At 31.5% G+C, this 26095-nt stretch overlaps 2 protein-coding genes across 2 annotated transcripts; both read right to left on the reverse strand.

Annotated features, from left to right (window-relative positions):
- Window positions 1-498: 498 nt before the first annotated feature.
- LOC139501842 (fibropellin-1-like) lies at window positions 499-22899 on the reverse strand. Its single transcript, XM_071291065.1, has 16 exons — window positions 22884-22899; window positions 21855-21860; window positions 20665-20676; window positions 19485-19589; window positions 18460-18558; window positions 14858-14956; window positions 14221-14319; window positions 12829-12927; window positions 11456-11551; window positions 8817-8921; window positions 8277-8285; window positions 7510-7629; window positions 3642-3650; window positions 2905-3009; window positions 2363-2371; window positions 499-611 (listed from the first exon to the last, which is right to left on the reverse strand). The coding sequence occupies exons 1-16, from the start codon at window positions 22897-22899 to the stop codon at window positions 499-501; spliced, it is 1101 nt and encodes a 366-aa protein (XP_071147166.1).
- Window positions 22900-23448: 549 nt separating this feature from the next.
- Window positions 23449-25352, reverse strand: LOC139501843 (uncharacterized). The gene is made up of 4 exons (XM_071291066.1): window positions 25294-25352; window positions 24705-24948; window positions 24265-24322; window positions 23449-23501 (listed from the first exon to the last, which is right to left on the reverse strand). The coding sequence occupies exons 1-4, from the start codon at window positions 25299-25301 to the stop codon at window positions 23449-23451; spliced, it is 363 nt and encodes a 120-aa protein (XP_071147167.1). The 5' UTR covers window positions 25302-25352.
- Window positions 25353-26095: the final 743 nt, after the last annotated feature.

Raw genomic sequence — 26095 nt, forward strand, 5'->3', positions numbered from 1 at the left:
CATTCATGTGTATATTTATGTATTATATTGGAGAAGACGTTACTAAGTTGGAAAACTTGTGTCTAATCCATTTGTCTCTTTTTGGAACAATAAAATATGTTTAAACTACTTAAAGATTGAAAGATTAAAAAAAATGCAGATGTAAATCATACTCACGACTCACAGCTAGATAAAAAAAAATAATTAAATGATAGATAAAAAGACAAGTTCAAAGAAAAATAATATGTTTATTTGACGTTTGATTTATTACGTTTCGTATAAACATACATGTTGAATGCAACAATTTATACGGGATGATATTAATTGCAGGTAATATGATCAAATTCACCTTTTCAAGTTATGATGAATGCTACATAGAAGGATAACATAATAGTCTGTATGATATCGTTGTTAGTGTATTCAATAATTAAATGATCGCGGCTGTTATATACAAATCATTATTTTCTTAATCCATTTTTATCAATTTCCATCTTGAACTTAAGGAAGCTTATATCTTAACTACTCACGTGCAGCACATGTTTGTCCTGTATATCCTTGATGACAGGAACATGTAAACCCGGTCTGTGTATTATGACAGATACCATTACCGTTACATGGATCGGGAGAACAATCTGAAAGATGTCATACAAAAGGTTAAACACGTACATATTTAAACTAGATAAATATAAGCTTTGATAATTTGATAGGTTTACGTCTTCATGCAAGGGAACATAATACTAGAAGTTTAATTAAACGAAAAAGTATGCCATATTCTGAATTTAAAACGTGTAACTTAATATTTCTTCTTTTATAATCAAAATGATTTATCAAACAAATTTATGCAGTGTAAAAGAGGGACGAAAGATACAGAGGACAGTCAAACACATAAATCGAAAAAAAACTGACAACGCCATGGCTAAAAATAAAAAGGGCAAACAGACAAACAATAGTACACATAACACAACATAGAAAACTAAAGAATAAGCAACACGAACCCCACCAAAAACTAGGAATGATCTCATGTGCTCCGTAAGGGTAGGCAGATCCTGCTCCACATATGGCACCCGTCGTGTTGCTCATGTTATAACAAACCCGGTAAATAGTCTAATTCGGTAGGTAACATTCATGAATAGGAATGGGATTGTAGTTACGACGTAAGTCGTAAGGAACATATTCGATATCATTTGTGAAACGGTTATTCCATAACGGTCAACCAACTCGTGATGGCGTCCGTAAAACTTACGAAGGGAGGATTTCAACTTCACCATTTGGAACTCTTGGTTTAATAGCTACATTGTGAGCAGCAACACTCTTTCAAGAAAATCATGATAGGAAATGAAAGCACGGGACTATCGTATCAATTTGGATATCTACCCCATTTGCAGGTGCTGTTGGAATGTTGCTACTTAGAATGGAAAGCTTAAATCATCTCTTTTGTCGTAAAGTTTTGTTTTTAACCGACCCTCATTGTCAATTTCTAGATGTAAGTCAAGATATGAGGCCGACTTAACTGTATCTGTTGTATCCTTTATCTGAATTCCGATATGATAGATGCGTTCAAAATAGTCACCAACTTTTGAATTATTTAGTGAAATAACATCATCTATATAGCGGAAAGTAGAGTTAAAGGGTATTGCTAACTACTCTTCTTTCTTCCTTAAAAGTTCCTGTTTGAAGTCAGCCTCATTTTATAAAGAAATAAGTCGGGAAAAAGAGGGGCACAACTGGTTCCCATTGGAACCTGTTTGATGAGACTACGCAAGGAAAGGTGGTCTCATAAAACAGGTGTTCTTTTAATACAGGTTTAATCTATATGAAATGCCTTACAGAGGTGCGTAATATTAATATATTTTGCTTAATACAGGTGGTCTCTTAAGCAGGTTGCTACAGTTAGAGGAACAGGGAATAAATATGAAAGTGAAGTGAAATACAATACTGATTACTAACGGAATTGATGTTATTATTTACATAATAGAATTTAAAGATTTAGATGAAGTTCTCAAGAAGGTAAGAATCATGAACAAAGTGACAAATAATTTTTTCTATAAATAAGACTGTTTGTTTTCCCGTGTGAATGATTTTACACTTTTTTTTAGCCCTTCAGCTTATTGTTCGGTGTGAGCTTAGGCTCTGTTTTGAAGACTGTACTTTCACATATGATGTTTTTTTTCCCTTTACAAATTATGACTTGGATGGAGAGTTGTCTCATTGTCACTCATATCACATCTTCTTATATCTATGTAGCACCATTGCTAATTATTATTATTATTATTATTATTATTATTATTATTATTATTATTATTATTATTATTATTATTATTATTATTATTATTTAAAAAATAAAAAAACTGTATTTACATGTCCAAAATATCCATATACTTACGCATGACGCCTGAAAATAATTAAAACAATAGTTTAAAAATTATTTGAAATTAAAGACTTTTAAAAGAAACAAATTGTTGATAACTCTTGAATACAAACTTTCAAAATCAAACAAAGCGTTTCGTGTTGACAAATATACAACCCAATTTGTTTTAAACAAATCGAAAAATGAATAAAGATTTGTCGAAATGTTGCGAAACATTCAAGCTGTATCGATCCGATGTCATGTATATCTGTTTATGGCAACTACATGTACACCTTAGGAAAGCAATACTAAATCAAAATGTTTACAACATATATAATAGAGATGTCAAACAAAACAAATATTTAAAACAAAAAGATAATTGCGCTAAAAGAAACGATACCCGGCTTGCAATTTGGTACGCCAGACTTTATAAGAATTATCAGTGGAGCTCGTTGCTTAGATCCCTCTAAATACTTCGTCTCTGTATAAATGAGTGAGTTTTTCTAATTTAATTGAACAACATAATACACCTCAAGTTGTTAAATATATATATCTACTTAGTACTTCACTCAGCTTACTGCGTTCACAATTTTGTCCTGTGTAGCCTGCATGGCAATTGCAAAAGTAACCTTGTTTGCCGTCATAACAGCTTCCATGACCCTTGCAAGGATCTGGTAAACAATCTAAAACAATAAAAGTAGTAATATAAAGTTCATAATAATCCAGTTGAACAATGGTAATTTTAATATCTGTTTGGGAATCACTTATACAAATACTCGTTTCTTACATTATTGTTATTACAGACGCATGTCTGAGGTGTATAGTTTGACTCTTCCTCTGGTATCTTTGGTCCTTCTTTTTCAATATCACAATTGAAAAAAAAATGTTATCTCAATAAACATGGTATTGATGAATAAGGCGTACTTAAAATACAATAACATTGTCTTGTCCTTCCAGTATTCAACTTGAAGTTCTAACATATAATGAAATATTAAGATATAGACAAAATATACTTAAGGAACCTTCAAATTCATAAGTGAAATTGAACTTACAACGCCATGGCAAAAAACGAAAACAAATCAAAGAGACAAACAACAGTACACCAATAACATAGAAAACTAAAACCTGAGCAACACGAAACCCACAAAAACCTGGGGAGATTGCAGGATCCGGAAGGGTGAGCAGATCCTACTTCACTAGTGGCAGTCGTCGTTTTGTAATGTAAGTACATGTGTATTAGGTAAAATAGGTGTTATACATACAATGTAAGATGTGAAAAAGATTTGACACAGTCGAAAGAGCAAAATGTACTTACGATTGGCAACTGTAATAAGAAAAATAAGCATCAAAATAGGTAAAAGCACTTGAACATATAATACTTGCTGTGTTATAACAATTTTTGCTAATTGACGATCACGTTATTCATATTTATCATATACTTAGCATTAATATGATAGCTTTTGCATATGTGTAATGGGCGGAAGTGCACAAGCCATATCTTCCCACCCGGGCTGATAACCCATAGCCGGTGCATCTCGTGCAAAAAAACCCATATCAGTGCCTCTCGTGCAAGTTACTTCCGGTGTTTCCGTCATCGGTTGTTTACTTTTCCATTGTGACGTCAGGTGTTTTTTATGACGACGTCAAAATTTACGGGAACTTTTGTGGGGATAGTTTACTACTTGCTAACAAATGCCATTGACAATTATGAATCATTTTATAGTACAACAAACATGGAGTAGTAATGATCGTAAAACTCTTCCAAATTTTCAATGTTTCAAAATGCCTCTATAGGAAATGTTACCATAAATATATAAGAAGTTAATGATGCTGTTGTTGGACAACTATAGTATATTTGATTCATAATTTTAATTTTCTTTATAAAATGTTTGACTGTTTTAGTTATTGCATTAGTTTATTTGCCTTACATAAAACTATTGTCGGAAGTATATGATAAAGCGATTAATACATGGCCTTTTCCATATCAGCGTGGGTATCATCCCTCGACCCATATAAGCACCTCGACTCCGTCTCGGGCTGATATTGGGGTCTCGGGAAGATACCCAGGCTGATATGGAAAAGGCCATGTATTAATCTCTATATAATATTCATTGTAAAACTTATTTACTTGGGTAAGACATTTTTGAATTCATCGGTTTATACCCTAAATAGTGTCTTTCAAAGTTGAAAAAAATATAACAGGCGAAGTATTGCTACAGGGAATCACAATTAATAAGTAAATACAGTACGTATTGGAATCATGTCTACAAAACTGTGCTATACCAATTATTATATTATTTACAGTACCATGTGGTTTACACTTCGAAAAACTAAGGATTTTTTTATCCCAGGAATAGATTACCTTAGCCGTATTTGGCACAACATTTTGGAATTTTGGGTCTTAAATGCTCTTCAACTTTGTACTTGTTTTGCTTTATAACTTTTTTGATCTGAGCGTCACTGATGAGTCTTATATGGACGAAACGCGCGTCTAGCGTATTAAATTATAATCCTGGTACCTTTGATAATTTTTAAACCACTGGGTCGATGCCACTGCTGGTGGACGTTTCGTCCCCGATAGTATCACCAGCCCAGCAGTCAGCAGTTCGGTGCTGACATGGATATCAATTATATGGTCATTTTTATAAATTTCCTGTTAACAAAACTTAGAATTTTTCGAAAAACTAAGGATTTTCTTATCCCAGGAATAGATTACCTTAGTCGTATTTGCACAACATTTTGGAATTTTGGGTCCTCAATGCTCTTCAACTTTGTACTTGTTTGGCTTTATAACTATTTTGACCTGAGCGTTACTGATGAGTCTTATGTAGACGAAACGAAACGAAATCCTGGTACCTTTGATAACTTTGTTTCGAACATTCAAAGAACAAGCATGACTTTTAACAATCCTAAATGAATTTTATTTTCTGTCAATTTTTTAGTAGATATTTTTTACGTGAAACAATAACCGAAAGTACAATGGAATGAAGAAACAGTCTAACCTGTATTACATTGCTTTCCTGTATATCCTTTATTACAATGACACGTATAACCTGATAGACTATTCAAACAAGTTCCTTGTCCTGAACATGGATCAGGATGACAGTCTGTTGATTAGATAACTAAAGGTTTAATTTTACCATTAGTATATTTATAATTATCTACGTTTAGGCAAAATAACATAATTTTATATAGTGTTTATTCTCGATACATTACTTTTACGTTTGCATTTTACTATTCTTTTTTTGTTGTTGACAACTTTGGTTCTTTCCAGGATGTAATTGAAAGTTTCTCCTTCAAATTTTACAATATCAACCTGTTATCATGTTCCGTTCATGCAAATTATTCATACGTTTTGTATAAAAAAGATATAATTTTATTGTTATACCACTATGTTTAGTATTTATTTTAAAATCTCTATAACATTCATGTATTTATTCATAGTAAAAGCGTCCTGTAAAATGTCACGGACGTACGTCGATTGTAACGTCAAGCTGAGTGTAGATGAAGTTTCTGTATGTTATTGCACGTATACATCCGACATTTCGCAATCATGAATATATGGATAGTGATATAAGTTTGAAGTTAATACATTGTATTTAAAGATTGTTCTTTATTGCAGATGGAAACAAGATTAATACTCACAATCAATAACTGAAATAATAAATAAAAAACAAAGCTAATTCGTCATATAAGCTGCCAAAAAACCCCAATAGATTGGCGCACAGATGAAAATCATTATCAACACTAACAACAAATCAAATAACAAAAAACAACAGAACAACAGAAAACACTAAAGGAAACACAATCAAAGCATAAAATACGATACTTAATGCTTAATAATGTTTATACATAGTGGTATAAAATAAAGGCAACAGTAGTATACCGCTGTTCAAACTCATAAATCCATGGACAATAAACAAAATCAGGGTAACAAACTAAAATTGAGGGAAACGCATTAAATATAAGAGAACAACGACACAACACTACAATGTAACACACACAGAAACAGACCAATCATCAGACAAAATCCCACGAGAATAACAAATATAACATCAAAACCAAATACATGAATTTGGGATAGACAAGTACCGTGACACGTATCATTGCAATGTGAATTTACACTCAAAAATAAGAAAAAAACAAACGACGCAACGCTAAAATGTAACACACAGAAACGAACTATAATTTAACAATGGCCATATTCCTGACTTGGTACAGGACATTTTTAAGGACAAAATGGTGGGTTGAACCTGGTTTTGTGGCATGCCAAATCTCCCTCTGTTATAGCCAGGTTAAATATAACATTAAAATAACAACTGAACACCACAGAACTACAATATAAATAAATTGGAGAACACAATTGACAAAGAAACACACGAACAACAGCCAACAAAAGGCAACAAGTTTATAATTTTAATACGCCAGAAGTGCATTTTGTCCACACAAGATCTACTAGTGACGCCCAGATACAAAAGTTTGAAAGCCGAAACAAGCACAAAGTCGAACAGCATCGAGGACCAAAAGATAAAAAAAGTTGTGCCAAAAACGGCCAGGGTTTTCTGTTAGTTACCAGAGCATCCCTATTATTTAGAATAATTTATACTTTTGCAAACAGTAAATTTAAAAACACCCTTTTTTAAAATACAAATATGCAGAACGAACATTTTGCTAGACTATAACATCTCTTAAGTAAACTTGACCGTATATGGATTTACCCACTGATATCAGGTCCAGTTTCGGAATATAGCTCCCGTATTGTTTAAGTGAAGATGTTAATTTGCAATAACACGGCGTAACTATAATAAGAATATGTAGGACAGCATAGCAAACCTACAAACTATTCAATGTTGCAAACCTAGTTTAAACATATTTATTTAGAGGGGGTTGAGAAACAAGTTATTGCAACTTATTGTAATCCTTTCCCAATTTGAGGGTGCGAGTACTGCATTGTAGCGGCATTAGCCTGCTCTTTTTCGAAATCTACAAGGGTGTCTTTTACGTTCAAGAGATATTACTCTTTCTTAACACGGGCCAGCCATTTATCATCCCCTTCCGACGGTCTATAATCGTTTCTCAAGACCATACTCGAAAAACTTCTTGTGGTCATAAGCAAAGAAATAATAAGGTAAAACAAGAACAAAATTTCCACTAAGGCACATTTTAATTAAATATATATTTACCTTTATTGCATGTTGATCCTGTATATCCATTTTGACAGAAACATGAAAATCCAGATGGACTGTTAGTACAATGTCCATTTCTATTACACGGATCAGGGTTACAATCTGTAGGAATAGGAACTGTTAAATCAAATTGAATTACTTTTCATTACAAATTGAACATTTTACAGTTCCAAGTTAACACTTCTCAGGTTAAATTCTAATGTCCCATGTAATAGCATTTGCTTCTCTCTCTCTCTCTCTCTCTCTCTCTCTCTCTCTCTCTCTCTCTCTCTCTCTCTCTCTCTCTCTCTCTCTCTCTCTCACACACACACATCTCGTTGTCAATGACATTTCTAAGTCCCATATTTTGAACATTTCGCAGTTATTATTTGACAATTCAAACTTGTAAATATACATTACTTATCTGTTAACTTTATAAGTCAATAATGTCTTTACCGGGAATGCCAGATTGAATCTGCTCACACGTTTGTTGCATCTTAAATTAATGTCTTAATTTTTATGAGGTTCGAATTGGTCAGTTTAAATTTGTTTATGTACATTAAATGAAGTGGGATTTAAACGTTTGTTTGTCATCGCTTTGTTGTTTGCCTTTATTTTTTTTTAATTGTGTATAAACGTTTGATACTCGTTTTGGTAATTTTGAAACGGTATTCCATACTATGGACATGAGAACATTTTAAATCTTAAATTGCAAATATTGTGTATCCTGTTCTGAAAATTGTTTTTGTCGTCTTTACTTACAACCATAAACTTATAATACTTACAATCAACAACTGCAAGAGAAAAAAAATATTTTAACATGAAATATATAGACTTCACAATACATTTGGATTTTTCAGAAAAAAGAAAAAAAGATTTGATTCAAGTTTGAAAGAGAAAAAAAAGGTTCATCAATTCATGAAAAACACGAATATATCCCTAGTACACGGATGTCCCATCCGCACTATCATTTTTTTTTATGTTCAGTCGACCGTGAAAATGGCGAAAAAACTCAAATTTTGCATTAAAATAGGAAATATCATATCAGAGGGAACATGAATACATATGATTGAACTTCATCTTCATCAAAACCTACCGCGAACAAAAACTTTAACCTGACGCGGGACAGCCGGACGAATAGACGAACAGACGGACGGACGAACTGACGCACATACCAGGAAACATTGTGCCCATGAATAGCGCAAACAATTGATTAACCACACGAAAAAACTGTAAAGTAAAAGATAGCGAACTATTGCTGTATAACAGATAATTATGAAGACGAAATGCGCCGCATTTCGTATTGAAAGATGTTATCAACATACCAGTATTACATGTTATCCCGGTATACCCCGTATCACATGTACACGAGAATCCGGTTCGTAGGTTGATACATTTTCCATGTCCACTGCATTGATTTGGTAAACAATCTGTCACAAAAGAAAATACCAAAATACTCATTCAACAAGTAAACCGTTTATAAAAACGTTTAATTAAGGGTAATCATATCCCGTGTTAGTCCTTTTGAAATGGATTCAAGTATGGTAATATAATGCGTATGATACATAATATTATTATACGCATATTTATAGAACTTTATTCTGTATCTTGCAATTCAGTACTATTGCTATAACTTCATAACCGTCACATTTCGATTCATTCGTATCTTTTAAAAAGGATTAAACTGATTAAAAAAGAATAGATAAAATATACCTTTAGAGTATAGAATATACCTTGAAACTGCAAATAGATTAAAAGCAAAACAAACCGAACCAAAACTCGATGAGTAACTCAGTGTTAACATGAATATCAATAATGTGGTCATTTTTATAAATTTCCTGTTTACAAAACTTTGAACTTTTCGAAAAACTAAGGATTTTCCTATACCAGGCATAGATTACCTCAGCCGTATTTGGTACACCTTTTTAGAATTTTAGATCCTCAATGCTCTTCAACTTTGTACTTGTTTGGCTTTATAAATATTTTGACATGAGCGTCCCTGATGAGTCTTATGTAGAGTAAAAGCGCGTCTGGCGTACTACATTATAATCCTGATACCTTTGATAACTAATTACTCATTGTAAGATCATTACTAGGCATTGGTATGGAATTGTTGTTGGAACAAGTTAGACACGTCTAGATCAATCAATAACAAAAATCAACAGACTAAAAGATAAAAAAAAACCACCAGCATGCAAAACGTAACATAGACTTGGCAAAACGAACCCAGTTTGGTGGTGATATCATATGCTTTGGAAGGGTAAGCATATCTTTATATGTGGCACCCGTCGCGTTGCACATAGAAGTACAAGCCCAGTGCCTAGTGTCATTTAATATGTCGTTTTCGGGGAAAACATAGAAATAAGGATATGATGTTTCGGTCTTAAGTATTGCAAAGCTACAAAACAATACCTATGTATGTGAATTTAACGAGGAATTAAGAAATGATTGTAACGAAATTCCTGACTACATATAACTACAAAATGTATTGGTAATTTGAAACCAAAATTTCACATAGACAAGGGTAAACCTTACCAGTTGGACTTATAAAACCAGGTTTAACCAACCATCATCTACATAAAATGCTTGTACCAAGTCAGGAATATGACGGTCGTATTCCATTCATTTTGTTGCCTTTAAAAGTCGAACGTGTTTTTGTTAATACTTTTCCATACACGTTGTAAGGATGAAACCAATCACAAGATGTCCCTTCTGTCGTCAATTAACTTATAAGCCTGATACCTTTGGTAACAATTTATATCTTAAGGTCGATGCCACTGCTGGTGGACGTTTCGTCCTCGAGTGTATCACCAGTCAAGTAGTCAACACTTCGGTGTTGACATGAAAATGAATTATATGGTCATTTTTATATTTTTTTGCAAAAGTATGATTTATATGAAATACTAAGGATTTTCTCATCCCTGGCATAGATTACTTTAGTCTTAATTGGGTCAACTTTTAGGAGTTGTATGTCCTCAATGCTTTTCAAATTTAAACTTGTGTAGATTTTTACCTTTTTTATGTGAGCACCACTGATATTTTAAACATATTTATTTATAGTGGATTTGGAAACAAGTTACTGCAACTTATATTTATCTCTTTCCACCTATAGGGTGCGAGTGCTGCCTTGACGCGTCATTAGCCTGGTTTTTTTTAAATATACAAGGGTGTCTTTTACTCGCAAGAGATGTGGCTCTCTCTTAATACGGGTCAGCTATTTATCCCTTCACGTCCGACAAACTATCATCCTCGCAGATGGTGTCAAGGTATAGCCGAAAATTCAGTCCATGAAATTTCTCCCAGGAGCGGGGATGGAACAAGGAACCTTTTTGTAAGTAGTCCGATGCACTAACAACTACACCACGGCTAGCGTCACTGATGAGTCTTAAATAGAGCAAACAAGCGTCCGGTGTATTAAATTGAAAGTCTGGTACATTTGCTTACTATTAACATAAAAAAGGAAGTAAAATATAAAGAATACTATTTTAACAGATTTTCAAAATGTGCAGTACTTTGAAAAAAAATAAGATTGTAACTTTATATTTGTAAAGAATGCTGACATAGTGACACAGATTCTATATTTTGTCATTCGAACCAGTTGTGTTACATTTTATAATTATAAGGTTGAAGCTGATCAAACTGTATTCTGTTTTGTATGGTACATGTTATGCACACCAAATTCATTCAATCAAACAAGTTATTGTTTATCCATCATCATGTATAAGTTTCTTCATTGCCCTCATGATATCTTGTCTTTCTTGAAAGCATATTGTATGCATCTACTCTGTATTTTTAACATGATATCGTGTTTTATTTTAATTTCACAGATAGAATTAAAATTTATTGAAATCATTTAATTTTATTATGTTTTCATTTGTTTCTTACGCGGCGAAGTAAAAACGATGTTCACTCAAAGATAAATAATAATAATACATATAATTCTGATATAAATTATTCCACTCACGTTCACATGGTAACCACTGGTTATTATTTAGACAGTAGCAGACTCCATTTACGCAATATCCACCTTTCATGCATGAAACATTATGGCAAGGATCATCTGGTCAACAATAAATATTCGTTTAGTTTTTGGTTATTTGCTTTAATTTTTGTTTCGTTTGTTGGTTATTTCGTTATCACATGAATGTTACAGTTAGTCGAATTATGTGACAGAGAGGTAAATATATATTTATACAGAAGCACTTTAAACATCAAACAGTGGTTAGTTAATGGTAATGTATTGATGAAAACGAGTCTAAAATTCTTGTGAAATAATAGAAAGGAATTCAAACGAACGTCTAGAACAATTTTGTTTTGTAATTTTATGAAACTTAAACAGAAAGAGTAACATTGACACATTTATTATGACCATGTGAACATGCATGAATTTATCTTAATTATGTATAGGAGTTCTCCTCCTTTGAAAAAATGATTACCAATTTGTTATGAAAACAATATTGTTCAGCAAAAGATAAATTTGAAAAACCGAAAAAATTACCTGCAAAATAACGTCCGCAAGTAAGTAAAAAAAAATAATGTCATGTTGTCACAGTGGTAAATGTATATGTTATCAACTTATGATAATTTTTGGAATTAGTTGGATAGTGGATAGTTTTCACATTTGCTTTTATACCTTATCTTGTTCTTTATTTTTCTCTATGTATCAATCAAAAATGATCTTGGTAATTGAAACAATATGGTAGAAATTAACAAACGGATGTGCAAATCTGAAGTCAGCAGGGAAACACAGAAAAAGGTCAAATGTGTCAATTTTCCTCTCCTGAATAATGGCTTATGCTCAGTATATGTTTATGCGCCCATACATGCTTTAAGTATGATAAACAAGATACATTTAGTTTTGATGTCGTCGATTTTCATTTTCGGAATAACAACTTATGCTTCATTTATTAAAAAAAAACTCATTTGAAGGTTTTGTTATTATTCATAAGAGGATATATTTATAATGATAAAACATTTTTTTTTTTTGAAAGAAATTATGAAACACACCCGATCATGATACAAAAAGAAAATTTTTGTACATGAAAGAAGCAAGACATATGCTCGATCATTATTTTTGTAACATTTATTGAGAGTAAATACTGGGATCAACCCGCAATTTTTTCTTAAAATATCCTGTACCAATCCTAGAAAATGGCAGTTGTTAACTTGCTGTTCGTTTCTGTGTGAGTTGCATCGTCGTTTGTTTTTGTTACACTTCAGTGTTTCTGTTGTATCTTTGTTTTCCTATTAGAGTTGATGTGTTTCCCTCAATTTTAAGTAGTGACCTGGATTTGTTTTCTCTCAATCGATTTATATGACTTTTGAACATTAACTTACAGTTTTGACACTGATCACCTGAATATCCAGTTGTGCAAGAGCAATGTCCGTCATTACAAGATCCTCCATTTTTACAAGTTATACCAGCACATGTGTCATCTACAACACGATATAAACTGAATGGATATTCAGTAACGAGAACAGATATCATGCATACAACTATAAAGTATTAACATAGACGTTTTGAATTAACATTACAGGAACGTTATTGGTTGTTGAAAGAACAAACCAGCAGAATTTAAAGATCAAGAGTAAATAAGCAATTACTCGCAAAACATCTTATTTTCGTACTGGAGGACACAGCAGCCAACAATCAGGTGGCGTAAATACTACACAGACCTCCTTAGGATTGAAATTACACATTCAACTACAATCACGTTCATACGTCCTACAGAGAGTCGTGTAGTTATTGATCATGTCACAACAGCTCAGCTCAACAATATGTATTAGTTACCTAAGAGGGGCAAAAGATATTAGAGGTACATTCAATTTCATTGATCGAAAATGAACTGACAACGGCATGGTGAAAAAAGAAAAAGACACACAAACGTCAAATAATAGTACACAAGATAAAACAAAGTTGTGTTGCTCATGTTATTACAAACCCGGGAAATAGTCTAATTCGGTAGGTCACATTCGTGAAAAGGGAAGGGGATTGTAGTTACACCTTAAGGAACATATGCGATATCATCTGTGAAACGAAAAAAACTAGTGATGGCGTCCGTAAAATTTAGGAATGGTTTCAACTTCACCATTTGAAGATCTTGGTTTAATATCTTCCTTATGAGCAGTAACTCTTGCAAGGAAATCATGAAAGGAAATACAAGTCTGGGGATATCGTAGTAATGAGGGGATATATACCCCGTTAAATAATTTGATTTATTTAAAAAAAAAATCACAGGTTCAACTATAAGTCTAAAGGAAGACTGAAAACAGCAGATGAAAAAGTGATATTGTCACGTTTTATTAAGAATATATGACACAGTCGAAACAAATAATCAAATGATTATACATCTCACAGGTAGATATTTATCTATTATAGACTGTTGACGAGGTCAAAAAGTTATATTTAACCTATTCCCGTTATATTGACGACGATATTGCTCGTATCAACCTCATACAAAGGCTATAGTAATACACAGTGTTAAACTTGATATCAAAACTTCATAAGCTATGTTCCTTTGGAATTTCAACCAAAGATGATGAACTGGATCTTCCATCACTGTATTGGATATCTAAACTACATAAGTGTCCTTACAAACAACGGTCTATGCTGGATCTTCCAAGTGCTCCACGAAACCTCTTTATTCGAAAGATTTGAACAGTAGATTCATGAAAAGCACAGGAATAAAATCAATACTCTTTACGAATGAGTCTACATTATATACTTACTCATCTCACAACGTCGACCAATGAAACCATTCACACAGCCACATAACCCAGAAATGCAAAGTCCATCATTTAAACACGTAACATCATGACATGGGTCCTCTAACATTAACAAATAAAGTATGTTAAGAGCAATCATAATAGTTATGGAGAAATAAAGTTTTGAACGGTAGAGTCATCAAAACTACTAGAAGTAATTGAAACTAATACTCTTCATTAATGCAAACACTTATCACTTACAATTATATACTTACTTATCTCGCAATATCGACCAATGAAACCATTCACACAAGCACATAATTCAGAAGAGCACTGTCGTCCATTTTGACACGTATCAAGTTAACGGTAGAGTAATAAAACACTACTAGACAAATCAATAAAACCAATACTGTAAATTCAGAAATTTTTGCGCGCATTTATTATTGCGATTTTGTCTGTTTAGACTTTAATGCGATTTTAATTTTAACAATTTTGAGAAGAATCCTGTTTAATTCATATAAAATATTTCAAAATGCGAGTTTAAATTAATGCGTTTACAACTCTATCGCATTTTTCGCAATAACAAAAACCTCGCAATTATTTCTGAATTTGCTCTTTGTGAATGCTTACACAAAGCACATAAAATTATAATATAACTTACTTATCTCGCAATGTTGACCGGTGAAACCATTCACACAAGAACATAATCCAGATGAGCATTGTCCTCCGTTTTGACACTCAACATTATGACACGGGTCCTCTAATGTAAACAAATAAATTGTAAAAATAGCAGTCAAAATGGCAATCATAATGTGCACAAAATATAGTTATGCATTCATATTAAGAAAACTATCAATCTATTTGATTGTAATATTGGTATCAAATGGAAACTAGTTGCAAGATATATAGTGTCTTACAAAAAGGGAGGAGAAAGACAAATCGGGTCCTTTAATATTCAAATTGACTTTTTATGTTAAATAAGACTGATCGCATTTCATCTTCTCACTGTTTTTGTTTAAATCTATTTGGAATGCTATAGACATTAAAAGATATATGTCATATGTTTTTTTGAAACCAATTATCGTTTTATTTTGCATAGATGTGTCTAATTGATGTGTTACTTTATCAACAAATTAAAAACAGGTACATAGTAAGTTCATACTTAAATGGTCAACCATAGCGGAGAACACGTAAAATTCGCTTACGGAAAATATGTGTAATGAATAACTCTTTACAAAATCAAAATGATGATTTTGCACTATGCGCATCGGAAGAATAATACATTGCTTTTACTAATACGTTAACGGTTCCCATTTTCCTTGACATGTTGAGTGTTTAGACAACGAACTTCTGTTCTATTATGATACAGGTCAATATATTTGAAAATCTAAATCTAAGAACTAATATTGAAGAGCACACAAAACTCTAAACAAACTAAAAATATTACAAATACTAGATAATCAATCTGAGCTGTACATGTGCATCAGGGAAATATAGAAAAATATTAAAAAAAATTCTTACATTAAAGTAAGAAATAGGTATCTTTAAGGAACCGCGTTTACAACAAATGTCATCAATATGATGACAAGGTTTGATATACCTTTCTCACAATGATGTCCTGAATATCCTCCATTACAATGACAAAAAAGTGTTAATCCGATTAACGCACAGCTCTCCGCGTGTCCATGGCATTTATGCTCACACTCGTAAATGTAATGCAAATAATAAATATTTCACGCGTTTATTCCGTGAATAGTTTCCTTTAAAGATAAAAACGTACCAATGGGATTTGTTTTCTTTCTCACGAACTGTGTTTGTTTGCTGTATTAACAGTAAATAGAAATACTTTACAGTCACAACGTAATATATACGTGGAGCAGGATCTACTTATCCTTTTATATTACATAAAACGACCCTTGTTGTTTTCGTGTTGCAAGGTTTTATTTATCTATGCTGTGTTGTGTATACAATTGTTTTTAACCTTGGTAATTTATAAGAATCCACAAATAGTTCATTCCACTACGCGATTGAAAAACTTGACGTTTGTGGTTTAACGTATTTTCTAATTCATAATATAAATATATCATAATGACATATAATAGAACAATATCATATTGACGGGATCTTTTAAAGTACAGAGTCACGTTATAAGAACCAAAGAAACACAAAAAGTGTGAAATTCGTTAACAGTTCAGCAAAAACAAAATATCAATATTACGTCATGCATTTGATTTACAAATCTCTTCTGTTTTTGTTTATCAATTTATAAATCAATTTTACTGAGAGTTTATTAGACTTTTTACAACTAACACACGAAATCACCTGAAAGATATACAAGTAAACTTAACAAAGTGAAATATCTTGAATTGATATATATATATTAGTACCCAATAATATCATCTTCAGGCAAATAACATTATACTGGCATTTAAAGCACATTATATATTGAACATGTATAATTGTAAAATAACTTATGAAGTTTTAATATCAGGTTTAACACTGTGCATTACTATAGCCTTTGTTTGTGGTTGAAACGAGGACTATCGTCCTCGGTTAATATAATCTGAACTGGTCAATGTATAACGTACTGACCTCGTCAAGAGTGCATAATTGATAAATATCCACCCGTAAGATGTATACTCTTTTGATTATTTGTTTCGATTAATACAATCGTTCATTATCACTTTTTTTATCTGCAGCTTTCAGTCTTCCTTAAGAAGTATAGGTGAACATGTGACTTTTAAAATCAAATTAATCAATTAATATTAATTATAATCAAATAAGTTAAAATATATTGAATTACATTCCATATGGTGTAGCATTCTCCTGTGTTAATTTGATATAACGATCACGTGTTTAAAATAATATTTCATGAACCTGAAGCCTTGTATTGAAGGTCAGTATACAAAATGAAAAAAAAATTTCAAGCAGTACTGCATACGGAGTAAATATATACCCCAATTAATACGATATTCCAAGGCTTGTATTTCCTGTCATGATGATTTTCTTGACAGAGGGTTGCTGCTCATAAGGAATATATAAAACCAAGATTTCAAAATGTTGAAGTTGAAATCATCCCTAAATCTTTACGGACGCAATCATGAGTTGGAATATTGGTTTCACAGATGATATCGGATATGTTTCTCATGTCGTAACTACAATCCCTTCTCTGTTCACCAATGTGATCTACCAAATTCGACTATTTACCGTAACGGGTGTGTTATAACTTGAGCAACACGACATTGTTGTGTCTTGTGTACTATTATTTGAATGTTTAAATAAAAAAGAAGATGTGGTATGATTGCCAATGAGACAACTGTCCACAAGAGTGTATGTCTTTTTCTTTTTTCACCATGGCTTTGTCAGTTTACTTTCAATCTATGATATTGAATGTACCTCCAATATCTTTTGCCCCTCTTAGGTAGCTAATTGATATTGTTGAGCTGAGCTGTTGTTACATAATCATTTACTACACGTCTCTCTGTAGAACATTTGCACGTGATTGTAGTTGAATGTGTAATTTCAATCTTAAGGACTACCGTGTAGTATTTACGTCATACTTCCACCAGCTGTTTGTTGGCTGCTGTGTCAACCGTTTTTAATAAAAAAAAAAAACAGGTGAATAACTTATTCTTTTATTTATATCTAAATTATTATTCGAAAGATTTAAACGGTTGATTCATGAAAAGCATATGAATAAAATCATTACTCTTTACGAATGATTCTACGAAGCACATAACATTATATACTTACTCATTTCACAAAGTCGACCAATGAAACCATTCACACAACCACATAACCCAGACATGCAAAGTCCTCCATTTTGACACATAACATCATGACATGGGTCCTCTAACAAAAACAAATAAATTATGTAAATATCAATCAAAATAGCAATCATAATAATTATGGATGATAAATTTTGAACGGTAGAGTCATCAAAAATAGTAGACAAAAAATGAATGATCGCAATACTCTTCATAAATGCAAACACATAGCACCCACAACTATATACTGACTTATCTCACAATTTCGTCAGAGAAACCATTCACACAAGAACATAATCCAGATGAGCATTGTCCTCCATTTTGACATGTAACATAAACAAAGAAAGTATGTAAATAGAAATCATAATAATAATTATAATATCTATGGAGGTATAAAGTTCTGAACGGTAGAGTAATAAAACACTAGTAGACAAATCAATAAAAATCAATACTATTTATAAATGCTTACACTAAACACATACAATTACATACTTACTTATTTCGCAATGTTGACCGGTGAAACCACTCACACAAGAACATAATCCAGATGAGCAAGTTCCTCCGTGTTGACACTCAACATTATGACACGGTTCCTCTAATGTAAAAAAATAAATTGTATAAATAGCTGTCAAAATGGCAATCATAATGTGCAAATATTACAGTTATGCATTCATATAAAGAAAAATATCAATCAATTTGATAAGGTTGTTATCAAATGGAAACTAGTTGCAAGATATATAATCTTACTTCAGGCCACACATACATACACAAATACTAAATATTAAATACTCAACCGAACAATAAAAATAAAACAACATAAACTTTAGTGTCTGACAAAATAGAATGAGGAAGACAAATCGGGTCTTTTAATATTCAAATTTACTTTTTATGTTAAATAAGGCTGATCACATTTCATCTACTCACTCTTTTTGTTAAAATCTTTTTGGAATGCTTTAGACATTAAAAGAGATATGTTATTACTGTTTTTGTAAAACAAATTAGCGTTTTATTTTGCATAGATGTGTATAAACGATGCATTACTTTATCAACAAATTAAAAAAAGGTACATAGTAAGTTCATACCTTAAAAGGTCAACCATAGCGGAGAACACGTAAAATTCGCTTACGGAAAATATGTGTAATGAATAACTCATTACGAAATCAAAATGATGAATTTGCACTATGCGCATCGGAAGAATAATACATTGTTTGTACTAATACGTTAACGGTTCCCATTTTCCTAGACATGTTGAGTGTTTATACAACGAACTTCTGTTCTATTATGATACAGGTCAATATATTTGAAAATCTAAATCTAAGAACTAATATTGAAGAGCACACAAAACTCTAAACAAACTAAAAATATTACAAATACTAGATAATCAATCTGAGCTGTACATGTGCATCAGGGAAATATAGAAAAATGTCAAAAAAAATTCTTACATTAAAGTAAGAAATAGGTATCTTTAAGGAACCGCGTTTACAACAAATGCCATCAATATGATGACAAGGTTTGATATACCTTTCTCACAATGCTGTCCTGAATATCCTCCATTACAATGACATAAAAGTGTTAATCCGATCAACGCACAGCTCTCCGCGTGTCCATGGCATTTATGCTCACACTCTTAAATGTAATGCAAATAATAAATATTTCACGCGTTCCGTGAATAATTTCCTTCAAAGATAAAAACGTCGCAATGTGATTTTTTTTTCTTTCTCACGAACTGTGTTTGTTTGCTGTATTAACAATGATTAATAGTATATAGAAATACTTTACAGTCACAACGTAATCTACTTATCCTTTTGTATTATACAAAACCACCCTTGTTGTTTTCGTGTTGCACGGTTTTATTTATCTATGCTGTGTTTTGTATACAATTGTTTTTAACCTTGGTAAATTTATTCAACGTTTATTGCTTTGGTATCTTTCGCCTCTCTTTGAATATTCTCATATCATTAAATGGCATATTTTATGTTAGAAATTTCCAAATCATCTGCCTAGAAATTATAAATACATTATATATTGTGATAATCTTTAACTTGTAAGGTAATTTGACGTCACAATTGAGAAAAAGAGGACGGGATTCTGGTTACGACAATTGAACATTAAAAGTCGTCATCTGTGACACGCAATAAACTCGTGATGATTTTAATTATGATTTTCTAATAGATTACTTCATCTGTACCAAATAGAACATTTAGCAAAAACATATATGTGTCTTAAGTTATCGGTTCAATTAAACAACTTATTTATTTTATTATACAGCTCTTCAAGTTTTCAATTATTCAAGTAATTTCGACATACGCAAATACCTGTACCAAGTATTACATTTTTTTCCTTTCGTTTGATGTGTATGAGCTTTTGGTTTTGCCATTTGATAACCGACTTTTTGTTTTGAATATTCCTCGGAGTTCAGTATTTTTGTCATTTTACATTTTCATCATGCCATTTCAAATGTTAATTGTCAATTAACTGACACTAGTTTTAAATACTTTAGAAAGCTGGACATTGAATTTGTGGTCAACTCTTTACATGTATAGCTCTATATTTATTCTCTTTGAGAAGATTGTAGTATTTTTGGTTTAAAATTACATTGCATTGACTTTGATAGCGATGGTACCTTTCGTGTAATCATGTTTTTCTTGATTTATAGCACGAATTTTTATTATACAATTAGAGTCTACTGTAACATACTTACCCTTCTGAATCCCTGAAATGATTACACGTTTAAATACACTGCGGCAACTACAGATAGCTGGTGTATATAGAACAATTCATAGTGAACGAACGACATAATTGTAATTCCTTTTTGTAATGTAAAATAGATAATGGAAGAACTTTTTGATAAATAATAGAATTTTATGCATCGGCCGTACAAGTGAGAGGTTCAGCTAGCAATGAAACCAGGTTAAATCCACTATTTTCTACAAAGGGCCATGTCTGTACCAAATCAGAAATTTGACAGTTGTTTTCCATTCGTTTAATGTGTTTTAGCTTATGATTTTGTCATTTGATAAAGGACTTTTCGATTTGAATTTCCCGTAGAGTTCGATACTTTTGCAATTTCAGATTAGATAGAAGTGTTTCTTCAGAGTAACGATTCATTTCACCATACATTTGAAACTTATAACATGTTGTTTAAGTGTATGTCTTTTTCTTATAAGTTTACAAACTTTAGATATCATTGAATAACGTTTAGGTTGCAGTTACTTAGTGTTCGCTTTAAACTTAGCATAAACATATGCTGTTTTTATCATAGGATTTTTTATGCATATAACTTATATCAATTGTATATGATTATAAACCCACAAATGATATATAATGACAAAAAATTCTGTACACAGGTCTGTATCATTTGCCATGGCGTTGTCAGTTTGTTTTCGACTTATGAGTAATAATTTGCATTTGGTATCCTTCGGTATCTTATACAAATGTTAATTATTAGAGAATATTAAGAGTGAATATCATTATCATATATTTTTATTCCCATGCAGCCAATGTATTACGTCAGTATATATAATGTGTTCTGTTAATATAGGAATACAAAACTATATTGTGACTCGTTGCTGTTATTTTTGTACACACAGCGACGGTATTTAAAAATCATTATACATTTGGGAAACCTCCTTTAAAATGTTACTAGTGGCCATGGGCATGAGTATAATTATAAGCTATCTGTATTTATCAGCGTTAGAAATGTCATCTAGCGCTCCTTATATATTGAAACTGTAATTTGATGAGTTATTCCATAGTCAAAATGTCTCATTCACTTGCTTACGTTATGCTAGTTTACTACAGTTTTAATGAATTACTTCATATTCATTTGGATCAATAGTAATGATAATAATAAAAAAAAATATAGATAGAAAGTAATTAGAATATACTTACATTGGTCTGTCAAAAAAAAATATAAATTCAAAATATGACAATACAGTCCATTCAAACAACTCATGATCAATTATCCATTAAGATTATCACTATACAATTTTTGTTTGTATTTCGTCATTACTGTTTTTTTTGCAAATACGTTGCCATTTTGTTTTCGGCTTTTAAGTTTGAATATACCTCTGGTATCTTTCATCGCACTTGTATAAATGTATATTTTGAGGAATGATATAAACAACTGATCACTACTCCATAAAAAACCATAGCATTATTAGGTTCTAAAATTCCAAATGCTTACTTTAATATACAGATAATGGCATATTTGATAATCTATGAAATGTTGAAGGTAACATCACGATATTTGGTATCTTTCAATAGTAAAACTAAACTAAACCTACCAAAGAATGAGTATAAACCTCATATGATACAGGGGAAATTGACATCAACAATTCCCATGCAGCCAATGTATTACGTCAGTATATATAATGTGTTCTGTTAATATAGGAATACAAAACTATATTGTGACTCGTTGCTGTTATTTTTGTACACACAGCGACGGTATTTAAAAATCATTATACATTTGGGAAACCTCCTTTAAAATGTTACTAGTGGCCATGGGCATGAGTATAATTATAAGCTATCTGTATTTATCAGCGTTAGAAATGTCATCTAGCGCTCCTTATATATTGAAACTGTAATTTGATGAGTTATTCCATAGTCAAAATGTCTCATTCACTTGCTTACGTTATGCTAGTTTACTACAGTTTTAATGAATGCCTTCATATTCATTTGGATCAATAGTAATGATAATAATAAAAAAAAATATAGATAGAAAGTAATTAGAATATACTTACATTGGTCTGTCAAAAAAAAATATAAATTCAAAATATGACAATACAGTCCATTCAAACAACTCATGATCAATTATCCATTAAGATTATCACTATACAATTTTTGTTTGTATTTCGTCATTACTGTTTTTTTTTGCAAATACGTTGCCATTTTGTTTTCGGCTTTTAAGTTTGAATATACCTCTGGTATCTTTCATCGCACTTGTATAAATGTATATTTTGAGGAATGATATAAACAACTGATCACTACTCCATAAAAAACCATAGCATTATTAGGTTCTAAAATTCCAAATGCTTACTTTAATATACAGATAATGGCATATTTGATAATCTATGAAATGTTGTAGGTAACATCACGATATTTGGTATCTTTCAATAGTAAAACTAAACTAAACCTACCAAAGAATGAGTATAAACCTCATATGATACAGGGGAAATTGACATCAACAGATATAAAGGAGTTATTTTTGTTTTTGTTTATTTGGAAATTTCGTTGCTAAATTCTTTAATAAATTACAGAAAGACAAATAAAAAAATCAGCGACTTACGTCTCGTTCAAAATACGATATTGTTAATTGCGAACCCAATGACAGCTTTCCACAGTGCCATCTGTATCTGGACAAGGTATTTAAACTTTTTAAAGTTCACCTGTCCTTTTGAATATATACAATATCTTTTGTCCTTTATCGTAGTTGTTTACACCGGGACCTTTAAATTTCTTTACGAGAAATCTAACACCCATTGATTCAATAAGTTTGATAATTACCAAGAAGGAAACGCCGCTGGTTTGTCTTCCTATCTACAAAAACCAATAAGAAATATATGTATTATTTGTTTTGTTATTTTCATTTTTTTTGTACCTTTCACATACAAATCACCTTTGAATTTTGCATCATATTTTACGACAGTCACTAGTAAGTGTTAAATAATTGATCCAAATGTTATACCTTCGATTAGCCACGGTAAATATCTAATTTTGGTGTACATAAGATATAAAATAAATTAATGAATTTTTGTATAATTTTCAAGTTTGGCTCAATCTGTTACCTTCTTATGCTTTTTCTCTCACACAATGGCGTTATCCACTTTTATTTCATCTGATGAGTTGAGCCTTTTTCAACTGATTTTTATAGTTCGTTCTTATGTTGTACTGTTATATCACTGTCCCAGGTTAGGGAGAGGGTTGGGATCCCGCAAAAATGTTTAACCCCGCCACATTATGTTTGTATGTGCCTATCCCAAGTCTGGAGCCTGTAATTCAATGGTTGTCGTCTGTTTATGTGTTACATATTTGTTTTTTGTTTATATATTTTTTATATAAATAAGGCAGTAAGTTTTCTCGTTTGAATTGTTTTACAGTGTTATTTCGGGACTTTTATAGCTGACTTTGCGGTATGGGCTTTGTTCATTCTTGAAGGCCGTACGGTGACCTTTAGTTGTTAATTTCTGTGTCGTTTTGATCATTTGTGGAGAGTTGTCTCATTGGCAATCATACCACATTTTGCCTTTTATATTGTATCCACTTTCTTTTAACACAAACAAGTAATTGATTCAACACTTACCACAGCAGTTCATTGTACAATGTCCGTCAGCCTTTCGAACCCATACTGTTATAATGTTCTATAAAATTAACTTTACATGTTCATTTTAAGTAACATATCATTTTTATCCATTATAGATTCTCCACTTAGTTGCCTATAATATTTGTTAGTTAATATCTTATTTAGTTTTATGATATTCTTCTTTCTAATTGATTTATTTGACTACATGTTTTCTATTCCTTTTTGTTTTTTGTATACTATATAAATTAAGGACTTTCAGTCAGTCATTAAGTTATACATGAACGTGTTAGATTATGTTGAATTAGGTCTTCGTTGTGTGTAAATATTACTAAGTCAACTTCATCATAATGTCTTTGGAACCCATACTGTAATTTCTTCTATACAAGAATTGTTTTATTGATGTGTTTTTTTGTCAATTTGTATCAATTATCCCCACTTACCCCTGTAGTCATGTCTGTAGTATTAACACTTATAAAATGTTCTCCATCAACAATTTTTCTTAGTCCAGAAAACTCCATATTGTCCTTTACATTCAGGCAACCATATGTCATATCAGTGAACGTCCAAAAGTCTAAACATGTTTTTGATACATTGGGTGTAAATTCACAAGAAGCTTGTCCTTGGCCGATTAACCCGGATATCCATACACAGAAATACAACACGTTCATCATCTTACTCCAGCTTCTTATTAAAGAAGATAAAAAAAACTTCATCAATTAAAGAGTTTCCAAATTATCTTAAGCATCTATTTTCTTAAAAAGAAATGGTAAAAACAATACATTTAAGAAAGAAAAAAAACAGTTAAAATGTATTTTTGAATTATTTGAAATATATTTTATCACATATCTTTATACATTACTTCGAAGAAGGAAAATGGGTAACAGTCTGACCCGTATCCAGTTTAATATTCAAGTTGCAAGTATGGAGAAAACGACAGTGTTTATATAATAACTACATGTATGTTGATGGTCTGTAAACTTTACATCTACAAAATTGCTCAGTAGTATATGTATTTTATAAATTATTTACATAAACATATTAACATTTCATGATAAAATATCCTGTAAATTGTTTCTGTGTTGGCGAACTACATTTAAAAGTAATCATATATCTACCTGTCTCAAAGTGTGATCTGATTTATGTCAACTCGTTCAACTCTTAAAGATTGCACGACTTCATATTGTCTGTAACTGTGTGACTGTTGACGGCCTTTGTTATTAATTTAATCTAAATAATAGACCAAGTCTACTTTGCGAATGGAAAGTGAAGAGTACAATATATAATTTTAAAAGTCTTTACACATTGCGATGGTAGTTTTTAGACACGACATAAAAACAATAAAAACAATAAAGAAATATCCAAAACACATACCTTAAGGTTGAACGATTCAAGATTCATTACAATACAATTATTATCTATGTAGGAAATAATGTCCTACTTTTCTGACATGTAGGTGGTCTATAGTTTATCAGGTTTTCTAGCGACATTTACGACTAATTTAGATTGCACTTGAAATGCATTACCATAACTTGTTATTGCAGCATGTTGGCAAAACATTTTAAAAAGTAGCGTTATTACCTATTTAAAAAATGTATTTCTTTCAATGTTTTGGCATCATTAGTTTTATCATTCTTTCGTAGGTTGGTCAAATTTACTTGATTTTCGGTTGTCTTACTGTTATCTGATGACAAAAGCTTACACAAAATTTAGACAAACCAAAAAACAATAATGGTCTTAATGGAAGACTAGTGAAATAAACCTCCAATCAGTTTAATGCCTCGAATAGTCAAATGATAAACGGGATGCAACTCTTGATATTCATGTCACTATA

Source organism: Mytilus edulis, chromosome 13, assembly GCF_963676685.1.
Source record: "Mytilus edulis chromosome 13, xbMytEdul2.2, whole genome shotgun sequence".
NCBI classification, from domain to species: domain Eukaryota; kingdom Metazoa; phylum Mollusca; class Bivalvia; order Mytilida; family Mytilidae; genus Mytilus; species Mytilus edulis.